At 37.5% G+C, this 12197-nt stretch overlaps 1 protein-coding gene across 1 annotated transcript; it reads left to right on the forward strand.

Annotated features, from left to right (window-relative positions):
- Window positions 1-9007: 9007 nt before the first annotated feature.
- LOC149404479 (3-isopropylmalate dehydratase small subunit 1-like) lies at window positions 9008-11079 on the forward strand. Its single transcript, XM_089606782.1, has 2 exons — window positions 9008-9861; window positions 10751-11079. Exon 1 carries the CDS (start codon window positions 9116-9118, stop codon window positions 9854-9856), a length of 741 nt encoding a protein of 246 aa, XP_089462908.1. The 5' UTR covers window positions 9008-9115; the 3' UTR covers window positions 9857-9861; window positions 10751-11079.
- Window positions 11080-12197: the final 1118 nt, after the last annotated feature.

A 12197-nucleotide genomic window follows, 5' to 3' on the forward strand; every position in this document is an offset into this window, starting at 1 on the left:
AAGGAAATATCTTATTTCCTTTTAAATATTATTCTCTTCTGATATTCATGAGAGAGAATAAATGACAATATCTTATTTCCTTTTAAATATTATTATTTCCTAATATTCATAAGAGATAATAAATGACAATATCTTGTTTCATTTTAAATATTATTCTCTCTAAATATTCATGAGAGATAATAAATGGAAATATCTTATTTCCTTTTAAATATTTTCTCTCTCCTTTATTTAAACAACTAAAGAGAAAATATTGGTAAGTACCAACATAATAGTGGACGAATTTTATGGCTCTTGGCCAAAGGATTTGCGCGACTCCTTGTTGCCAAATCCTAAAATTCGACTTCCACTTTTGTGCAATGCTCAATTGCTTAAAGCCCAATTAATGATTTATTTACTTGGTCCAACAATAAACAAATAAGTAATTGATTAATTATTTACTTGATCAAACAATAAATTATTAATATTATCATAAATAATTATTTAATTATGCAAATACCCATATTTCAGAATTGATGTTGTCAATCACAATTACAGCTTGTGAGATCTATAATAATGAAACACATTATTATTAGAGGTTTTTTATTCGTCTTATCAAAGCCGAATCGAGGACTATGGACCTAGCAATAGAAGCTTAACAAATCCTATGAAAAGATGAAAAAGTTCATTTTTCTTTTCCACATCGATTTGTCTAATCTTTGTCAGACTCCACCTATGTACGTCAAGACTGAATTCTCCTTCATACTAGAATTATATTTACTCATCGTGACGAGTGTCCACTGATCTAGTCAGTACGTGATTAAGATCCTCCAAGTTCAACCCGTCTCGAGAAAGGTCAATAATCCGTTATACCTTTCTTGATACATATATACCCTAAGCATTGTTGCTTCCCCAGCGAAATATTCTTCCGAACGTACATACTTCGGAAGTGTCGGCAATCTATCGGTTCTGGAATGAACCCTTAGGTGAGTGAACATTGACTGTCTTTCAGGAAGGTTGGATTCCGTATCTTGAACCACCTCCCACTCGATCATGATCACTTCAGGATTTAGATCAAGTCTCACTGTGACCATCATAACGATCCCAGTTAGTGTGTCGTAACGGTACTGAACCGACAAATCTACAACCAAAATCTGTCCGGATCGTGCATTTACCACAAGTGCAGAATGCTCGCACGTCGTGATCAACCTTCACTAGTGTTCCGCATATATGACTTTAGATACAGCTACCCAGACATGTTTTAGCTCATCGCTCGAACTCAGGTGCTCTGCACGTGACTCAGTGTAATACGAAGGCTACGGATGATAGTTTCTATTGATTCTAATACTCAGAGCTCAACCCACTAATCATATTATACTAATAAAGTAAACTATTATTCTATTTAGCAATCATTTATGATTTATTCATTTTCTCTCGTGGGCAAGAATTCCTAACAACAGCATGATGGTTCAGACTTGGTCTAGGCGGAGAGCTGATTCATTGTGAGCAGACTGGACTTGGGCTTGTGACGAAGTGGAGTGCTCTTCACGAACTAGGCTTGGAGTTGAGCTGATTTAGTATGCCGAACTGAAGATTCTTGGGCTTGGCCCCAATTGAATGTATTAGGTGGTAAGGTTAATTCCTACACCCACAGTCGTCACATCCAAAAATCACGATTACAAATATTGTAGACAAACATTATTAGAATTACAGATTTTGTGGACATATTTGTCTACATTTTCGAAATTGTAAACGTAGACGTCTATAATTATAGAAATTGTACATATACATGATTCGTAGACATACATGTCTACTAGGGCTGTGCACAGTCCCGTCCGATCCAAAATCAGCCAAAAAACCAGACCGGACCGCTCAAAATGGTCCAAAAAAATCCAAACCGGACCGGACCAAAAAACTGTATAAACCAGACCGGACCGCTCAAAACGGTCCAAAAAAATCCAAACCGGACCAGATAAAAAACTGTAAAAACCAGACCGGACAGTTTTGAACAGTCCAGTCTGGTTTAAACTGTTTTGAACCGTTTAGACCGGACCCTTCTAGACCGTTTTAGACTGTTTGGACCGTTTTGCATAATTAAAAAAAACCATTAATTTTCCACAAAAACAAAAAACATATAATTATGTACTGGAGGGAAACACATGCACAAATGCCTAATTTAGCTAGTTGGACATTAATTTTTTTTTTTTTTTTTTATAAATAAACCGGTCCGGTCCGGTTTAACAGTTTTTTTTATTAAAAAAACCCCGACCGGACCGTTTGTAATGAGTAGACCGGATCGAACCGGATGAAAAAAAAACCATTTTAAACTGGACTGACGGTTTGAAAATCATCGCTCCGGTCCGGTTTACGGTTTTTACGGTTTTTTTGCGCCGGCCTAATGTCTACATTATCGAAATTGTCGATGTATATGTCTACAATTACATAAATTGTAGATATATATGTTTATAATTATCGAAATTGTATACATAAATGTCTACAATTGCATAAAATTGTAAACATATTGTAAAAAAAAAACATTTCAAACTAGTAATTTGCCGAGAGAGAATAAAAACCTCAAAGCTTTGGCCAATATTTTTTAAAAGGTTTTGGCAATTAGTGTTCGATTCTTTTAAATTAAGAGCATTCTTCAAGTGGTAGCGAAAGTCTCGCGATAAATTGATGATAACCAAACAATGATATATAACTATTTATTCTACAGGAGTTCTCATTTTATATAGAGAGATGCTATTTAGCACGATTAACGACCTCTGACGATCCACTCAAAGATTGACACGTGGATGTTTAATGCCACGTGTCAACTTCTGAGTGGATCGTCAAAAGTCGTCAAGCGTTCCAAAAAGGATTCCCGTTTTATATAAGATACCAAAGGTTTACAGTGATATATTATAGTCCGTAGGCTACAGACTATAATATATCTTCAAGTGGTAACTATAATATATCACTGTAAACCAAAGAAGAAGGAGAGAGTTGAACCGAGAGAGAGAGAGGGAAAGAGAGTGAGACAGAGGAAGAAGCTGAGAGAGCGAGAGAGAGAAGGAGGCGCGCCACCAGCCGAGAGGAGAGAAACGCCGGCCAACAGCTCCTCCACCAAGCCGCGCGCGCGCCACCAGCCGAGAGGAGAGAAACGCCGCGTGTCTCAGGAGCTCTGGTGAGCATCTCCGACGAGGGAAAGAGAGAGTAGACGGTCTGGGTAGCTAAACTCTTCAAGCAAGGTAGGAATTTTTCTTGGCGGAATTGAAGAACTCGAAAATTAGGGTTCATATTCCAATTTTGGGGGTTTCGAGTTCTATGGTGATTTATGAGGAATTGAGTGTTGTTGTTTGAGCTTGATAATTAATATTGATAACTTGAACTCGAATTTCTTGTCTTGGTTTGAATTTGGCCGAAAATGGGTTAAGGGTATGAACTTGTTTTGGGATTCTGATTTTGAGCGTGAATTGTTGTGTGTTTAGTTGTTTGAGAATGATTGATGAACGTTTGTAGGAGGCTATGATGATTTTGGGGTTTTGGAATTGTTTGGTTTGAGTTTTGTTGTGGCCGTGTGTGACTTTGTCGTGGGTTTGGTTTGGGTTGGTTGTGTGTTTTTGCCGTGGGTTTGGTTCAGAGAATCGAGTATTAATTTTTTTTTTAAAAGATAAAGAGCATCAGATGCGACTTTTCGCACCTGATAATCAAGACTTTCAGGTGCGACTTGTCGCACCTGATAATCAAGACACTTTCAGGTGCAACTTTTCGCACCTGATAATCAAGAGGATTATCAGGTCAGGAGTTTCAGATGCGACTTTGTCGCATCTAAAGTCGCACCTGAAAGTACTTTCAGGTGCGACTTTTGCACTTTCAGGTGCGAAAAAAGTCGCACCTGATGCTATATTTTGTACTAGTGTACCATTGTCTCAATTAATCATTTTCTTTTATAATTTATTTTTAACCCAAAAAATACCCTACCCAATCACCTTTCCCTTCTCTTTTCTCTAGTTTCTCTCTCTTCCTCATCTTCCTCTGTGCTTGTCCTCTCTCTCACTTCGATGTCGACCACATATTAGCTCTGACCAAGCTCCGATAAAGCTCCACAGTAGTAAGCTGCTTTTTTTTTATCGTTTTTCTCTCTTCCTCATCTTCTCCTCGTACGTGCTTTTCCTCTATCTCTCTCTCTCACTTTGACAGCGACAACCAACTAGTTCACTTCAATCGCGACAACTTCCAAGGTCCGACCAGTTCCAATCTCCGACAAAGCTCAGCAACATCAAGCTCTCCGACAAATCTCAGCAGCGATAAGTTTCGACCTTTCATCCGGTACGTTCCTTCATATATGAGTTTCTGTTGAAGATTTCCTGAGTATGTTGTCGCAAAAATAGGGTCTACGTGGCAACAAGGTCACACAATCTTCAACAGAAACCCAGATTTGGTTAAACATGTCGTGACATATGTCACGAAATAAATCTTTGAGACCATATTATTACGAAACATATGTATTTCATGATAACATATGTCTTCACGATGAAGAATTCATGACAACATTGTCACAAAAACCTAGATTTTGTCTTAATATTACGTGACAACAATATCACGAAACATGTGTATTTCGTGATAACATGTTGTCAAGAAATACTATGTCCGCTTCGACATTTTTCTCAAATATTACTTAAATTTTTTAACGAATTTTTATTTGTTTTGTATTTGAACTATGTGCAGTGATGAGACACGTTCATGCTTTTGTCAAGCATAGCGGAAGGTGGGTGAAACCTGAACGTTACAAGGCCAAAAGTAGTGAGTTTATCTTAATACATGTGTGGGCGACGTCTATGTTCTTGACAATGTTGTCACAAAATGATGAAATACTTAACTATGCAAACGACGATGTGTCAGGAAATAACTTCAATCACTAGATTTGGTGACAATAAAGATCACGAAATCAATGATAACACAATATCTGTACATACACCAAACGAGCATATGAAATTCTTTGAAATGAAATAACCAAAAAATACAAATCAGACCAACATCTTAACCTGCATTTTAACCAAAACAAACCAGACCTATATATACACAAAAATACAGTTTATCAAACCAAATTTCTACCAAATAAAGTAGCAGTGTTTAGGATATTAGAAAACTGAAAAAATTCGTGATTAAATTCGTGATTTGAATTCCTGAAATACCGCACATTTCTAACAATTTTGGTGTCAAAACAACGTTATAAATCTGCACATTTTTACAAAGTAGTCACGAAATTCGACAATCCACATCCATGGAAAACAGAAAATCTCCATCATAATCCATGGAAAACACTAAAAATCCAGACATAATTACAAAAAACTAACCTTCCGACATGGGTCTGTTCTTCACGGGGCCATGACGAATGCTACGACGTCGAAATAAGAGGAGCTAGACGAACCGGTCCTCAATTTTTTGGCGTTTTCCAGAAAACTTTGGCGGCGCTGATGGCTTTCTCTTCTTTGTCGTCATCGATTTCTTTGTCACAGGAGCCGCCTTCTTATCGACTACGCTATGGCGTTGTGACCCACTTATGATTCCGATGCGATGTTACATGTGTCTCAGGCGGATGATTTTTTGTGGGTGTTTGATGAGAATCGTGCTTAGAATGTTTTCTAGGTTTTGTGGGTTTTTTGGTTGTGGGACCAGATTTGTTCTTCATTTCAGTTGGGGAATGATAGTGAAGAAGAAGAGGTAGAGACGGCAATAGGGTCGGCGAAGGAAGATGAATTTTTTTTTTAAACTTCAGAAAGAGGATATGAGAGAGAGAGAGAGAGAGAGAGAGAGAGAGAGAAATGGAAGAGAAGAAGATAAATGACGTGAATGAAGAGAGAGAAAAGGAGGTTACGTGTGTGAGGGAAGTTAATTAACTATCCTAATTCAAATTAATTTATTATCATGAAAGTTGGAGGAATGATAAATTTGTCATTACTTTTGCTTAAAGTGAGTGTAAAACATAGAAATTCTTTTTTTATATCTCTTGAACGAGGTCTATTTATGATTTTTTTTTTTTTAAATAAACAAAGTTGTAATAATGACATTTTGGTCATAGAATAGGCTAAATTCCTTTATTCAATAATGAATTAGTTATGAGATAATGAATTGTATAGAGTAAAAATAAGAATAAATGACAGGATTGCCCCCTGAATTATAGCACTTGAGACAACATGCCCCTCGGTCTTTAAAATATCGATATTTTCTCCTTAATCTTCATGTTTGTTACAGATTGGTCCTTCCGTCTATGTTGGGTCACGTTCCGCCAGTTATATTTTCACGTGTGAGTCACGTGTTACTAAGTAAAAGGGTATTGTAGTAAACTATCAAATAAATATTAAATTCATTGATAAAATAATTAATATAATCATTAAATAAAGAAAACAAATCAAGAATTATTCACGCTCGGCCACGCCGCTCTGGCTCTGCACTACGCGAACGTGGTCAAAGTGGTCGAGAGGCGTCGGAGCTGTCGCGCGCGCCGATAGGAGTCCCAGCCCGCGTCGGATCTGGCTCGCGCGCTCCGGGAGCGTTTGGGCCAGACTCGTCGGACGACATTCTCGTTGTGGGAGCTCTTCCCCTCGGCGCCCATGGCGTATCGGCCGGAGACCGAGTTTCTCCAAGTTCAGCGCTAGGTCGCCTCCACGGGGTCGAGCCGCTTCCCTTCACTGTGGGCCGGTCCAGATCTGCGCTTTCGGCCGTCGTTCCACCTCGGGAAGAGTTCGTCGGCGGCGTCCATGGCGCGGTCGGGATGGAGGTTTCATCTCGCGGGCTCGGACTGGATTCTGGGGCCGAGCGCTGCCTTCTCTCCGTGGTGTCGGACCCGTCGTCGCTAGAACAGATCTCGCCCGAGACCAGCCCGGTGGACCTGGCGCACGGTCGTCCCGAGGAGTGCGGGTCCCCGCGAGGGCCCTCACCGAGATTCATGGCGCCGAGGCCCCTGCGCGTGCTGGTCGAAGCTCCCGGGGGCGTCGGAACCGAGGCGCGGGCGCTGGGCTCGGCCGTGCCTCCAAGTGTTCGACGAAATGACCAAACCCAATTGTTGTTCGCTTCGTGTTTCTTGATTCTTGCAGAGGCGAGTCGAGAATCGACGAGTATCAGATGCAATTTCAGGGACAACCTCGTTCTGGTTTGTGCAATTTCAGGGACAACCTCGTTCTTCCCTAGCTCGAGTCAAAGAGACGAGAAAGAAGGTCACGACGCCGAAGAGGGCTTTGTCGAGATTTCTTGACGGAGACGTGGACGTTGGCGAGGCGAGGAAAAATTGAGATGTGGATCGAGTGCTTGGTGCAGAACGAGAAAGACTGTGTAAAACCCCATTTCCCTTATTGTCCATTTCCAATCGCTCAGTGGTAAAACCCCAAACCCAAAATATGCGTTGTTGTTTGTTTGTTTGTTTTTAGATATGAGAGAGAAAGAGAGGGCGAGCGTTTTAGAGAGATGAGCGGGAAAAGTGGAAGCAACAATGGAGCCAAGGTCAACAATGGAACTTCTTCAGTGCGAGGAAGATGGTTCAGTGCGAGGAAGATGGTTCTGTATTTCGATTGATTTTAAATTGTTTTGCTTTTCATTTTTATTTCATTATTTTATTAATTTGACCATAACACCTTTATACTGACCAACATCAACATGTGACAAACACGTGATCTTGTCTCTAACGGTGTAACTTTGAATTCAAACAGAAGGAGTGTAATGAAACAAATTGTGATATTGAGGGGATAACATCGAGTTTTTATATTACAGGGGGCAGATTGTCACAACTGCTGTAATTCAGGGGGCATTCTTGCCATTTATTCTAAAAACAAAGGTAAACATTAAGATAAATAATTTTTACCCTTCGCAAAACTTTAGACATTTGGTATTTCATGATTATAAAATTATAACCGGTATTTGTGGAAGTCAAAAAAATTGCATGTCAAATAATTTATTCAATAGTGAATTCGTTATGTGATAGTAAATTGTATATAGTAAAAGAAAAGTTAAACATAAGAAAAATAATATTTATGCTTAAAATTTTAGACATTTGCTTAAATAATTATTGTGTGTTTGATCATCTATGTATACTATTTTAGGGAAAAATATTTAGAACACACCTCATTTATTCATAGTTTTTTTTTAAAGCCAATATTAGGTCATAAATTGTCTGCTAATTGTTAAAATAGCCGTTATATTGATATAAATTTACCACACAAACAAGATCTTAGAGGAATATTTGCATATTCATCTATCAAAATGAGCCTAATAAAGTATATTATTTTTTCGTACTATAGTCTATATTAGAAATTGAGATCCAAACTGACTAATGGGCTAAATCAATATAATAATATTTTATTTGAGTAATTTTCGTAAATTAAGTAGTGAAGTTCAATAAAAAAAAAAAATAGGATGGATAATTGATACATTGTCTAGAATTGTTTTGGCATAAACTTTTATTATCCCAATTTTAATAAGTTAACATAAAAACAGTCAATCAAAATACTGTAAGAGATAATATGTTAACATTATTAAAATTTAAAACATGCTAGTCAAATAAACTGAATGATTATTATATCAATATAATATATTGATAGAGCCGATTTGATTAAAAAAAAACACATGGAATAAAAACAGCATTGGCTAAAACTCAGAAGACATAAATGATACTTTTCTTAAATTTATAGCAGTAATTAACTCATTTTGAAATGAATTTTAACTTCGTTCCTACATATGTACACTACTATAATCTTGGGCATCGGAACTGATTTCAATAGTCGGTCGAATTGAAACTTTGGGTTTCGAAGGGTAGCCCAGCAGCAACGGAAATTATATAAATATAATTTGATAAGATAATACATACACAATATTTATGAAAACTAAAAATACAAAAATCCATAGAATTTCACGTAAACCCTATAATTTTCCCACCCGTTAATCCTTTGTGGTGATCCCTCCTCAATTTTTTTACACAACAAAACCAAAAAGAAAAGAAAAAAAAAAAAGACAAAAATCTTCTTAAAAAAAAAAAAGAAAAAAAAAAGAAAAGAACAAAGAAAATAAACAAAACAAAGACAAATCAGTGACACTCTCCTTTACGGCTCTCAAAGTCCACACCACACCACGCAACAGAGCAAACTCAAACCCTCGACCAACAATGGCGGCTTCAATCTCCGTCGCTTCAAACCCTAACCCTACTCAAGCCTACCTCACCTCCTCCCGCCACGCCTCCCTCTCTCCCTTCCCTCGCACCGTCAAATTCCCCTCATCCACCGGACCTCTCACCAAATCCCTACCTTTCCACCGCCACGCGGCTCCACGCGCCGCCGCAGAATCCTCCTCCTCCTCAACAGCGTCGTTCCACGGCCTGTGCTACGTAGTCGGCGATAACATCGACACCGACCAGATAATCCCCGCCGAATACCTAACCCTAGTCCCATCGAACCCCGCCGAGTACGAGAAGCTCGGCTCCTACGCCCTCTGCGGCCTCCCGGCGTCCTACTCCGACCGATTCGTGGACTCCGAAGGAACCGGAAAGTCCAAATACTCGGTGGTGATCGGCGGCGCGAACTTCGGGTGCGGATCGTCGAGAGAGCACGCGCCGGTGGCGCTGGGCGCGGCGGGGACGACGGCGGTGGTGGCGGAGTCGTACGCGAGGATCTTCTTCAGAAACTCCGTGGCGACCGGTGAGGTTTATCCTCTGGAGAGCGAGGGAAGGGTCTGCGAGGAGTGTCGTACTGGTGATTTGGTGACGATCGAGCTCGCCGAGAGTCGGTTGGTCAACCACACCACAGGGAAGGAGTACAGCTTGAAGCCCATCGGAGACGCCGGTCCCGTCATCGAGGCCGGCGGAATCTTCGCCTACGCCAGGAAGGCCGGGATGATTCCAAGCGCTTGATTCAGGTCATTCTTTCTTCTTCCTGCCTTTTTTCTGTTTCGAAATGTCATATGTAAAAAAAAGATAATACATTGTAATTCTCTTGTTTTGTTTGGAAAATGAAAATTTTAGCAAATTTATAAAATTCCTTGACTTGCAAACACAACAGCTGTGAGTTAGTGAATTGTGATCTGAGATTTGTGTGTCTCTGTTTGCTCTACTGTGTTGTGTTTTAGTAATTTTATAACTTTGATTCCGAGAGTTCATGGTAATAAGGTGTGGTACTAATTTTACAGTTAAGATATCAAGTTTAATTCATAAATGAGGTTATGACAGAATCATGGAGAGTTCACTATTCTCAGAAATCTAGTAAAGTTGGGGCATATCACCTAACAGGTTATGGAGATTTGAGACTACTATTAGAGAAACTTACCAATAAGTAGATAGTAAGGCTTAATAGAGATTGATTAGAAGTAGTTTTAGTCTACAGATAGGGTAGATTATAGGAGCAAAGCCAAAGATCTCTCAACTTCCGCGGATATGTCAGTATTCATCAATCATGAGGCTCCTGAAATATTCAAATTCATCTTTCAGTTATCAAATTTTTTTTTTTGCCATTATTTACATGTCTGATTATAATTTGCCATACGTTGCCATACAAAGAGAAATTGACAATCTTTAACCTCTCATACAAAGAGACAATCTTCTCCAAAACTTTGCATGAGGGTTTGTTATTGGTGCATGTCGTCTTGTGATTGTATTCAAAGTATTTGGTTTACTTATTATTGTGTACTACCATTCTGTTTATAAATTCAATTTTGCAGGAATCTATGTCCCACTACCTTGAATCTTTATTGATATTACGTTGCTTCTACAATTCGGCTTAACTTACACATTTATTTGGAAACAATGCAGGGTTTTCTCTGTGGTGCGAGTCTCAAGAGACTGAATGGTTTCAAGATTAGTGAAACTTGCATTAGAATTTTTTTTCTGCTCATCAAAATATGATCATCCCTTCTGTTGCTAAATAATTCCCAGGTCTCTCTGTCTTCTTACATGTTCCATCTAGTAGGACTCGGCTGAATTGTTGTTTGATGTTCATCATTGGAGTTTTGAATGAAAACAAAAAACGTTGAATTTATTCAGATTGTTTCAGGATCCGTGATATTTTACTTAGGTGTTTCAGATCATATCAATAATAAAAAAAAAACCTTGGCGCCTCTAGCCGTTTGACTCCTTGATAATCTTCACGTTTATCTGTTGATGTAGGGTTATTTATGGCTTTTGATCTAAAATATCAAATACTACATATTCAAGACAACAAATAAACTCAAAATATACACTACAAATAATAAAATACTATGCAAATACTATCAATTTTTAATGTAAATTCAAATATTATTGATTTTCTATTTACATACAATACAATGAATTAATGATCTAGTTTATAATATATTTTAACAATTACAAAAAAGTAGAATTATAATAATTATATGTATATATACGTATATATATATATATATATATTAAAAAACTTGATTTTTTTCTTTTTCATATAAAAATTAAAATTAAAACGAAGACAATGATATGTATATATACATATATATGTATTCAAAAGCTTGATTCTTTATTTTACACAGATATATACATCTATATTGTCATATATATATATATATATATATATATATATAAATATGTATTATTAAATATAAATAAGGAAATATTGATAATAGTAATATTAAGTAAAATAAATAAATAAAAGAAATAAAGAATAAGAAATAAAAATATAGAAAAATAAAGAAAACAAATAAAATAAAAAACAAGTAATAATATTTTTTAAAAAAATTCAAATTTGAATGATTTTTTCACGATATTTGTCGATATTTTAGATTTTTTAATTATTATATATCGATATTTTGTCTGTATATCTTCAATGTTTATAAAACGATAATGCTTATAGCTGATATTTTATCGAGACTCTTCAAAACACGATATATCGCCGATATATAGCTATATTTTGAACCTTCATCCGAATTGAGTCAACAACATAATCTGATAAGGAACTAGCCTTTAGGCGTAGGTTGTGTTGTCAATCCTGTGCACATCAAATTACAAGCAATGTAAACCATGTCGCGTAGATTCAGACTGATTTTAAGTATAGACAATTGAACGAGCACATGAACAAGAAGTTGATTTTTTGTCATATCTATCAAAAATCATGAAAGAGCTGATCAACTTGAATTGAGCTGTCAAGGATTTCGTGTGGTCCGGCGTCGTTCTCCTTGTGTAGGCTCGAACTCGTTCCTGCTTTTGAATTTGTGATTTTTTTTGTTTCTCCGTATTTGGCTGTATTTAGGGGGTT

This window comes from Urtica dioica, chromosome 2, assembly GCF_054948205.1.
Source record: "Urtica dioica subsp. dioica isolate 48M chromosome 2, U.dioica_male_clone48M_v1_H2, whole genome shotgun sequence".
NCBI lineage: Eukaryota > Viridiplantae > Streptophyta > Magnoliopsida > Rosales > Urticaceae > Urtica > Urtica dioica.

Excerpts from the sequence above, each read along its gene's own strand:
- LOC149404479 (XM_089606782.1), top strand. The coding sequence starts at position 9,116 with ATGGCGGCTTCAATCTCCGTCGCTTCAAACCCTAACCCTACTCAAGCC.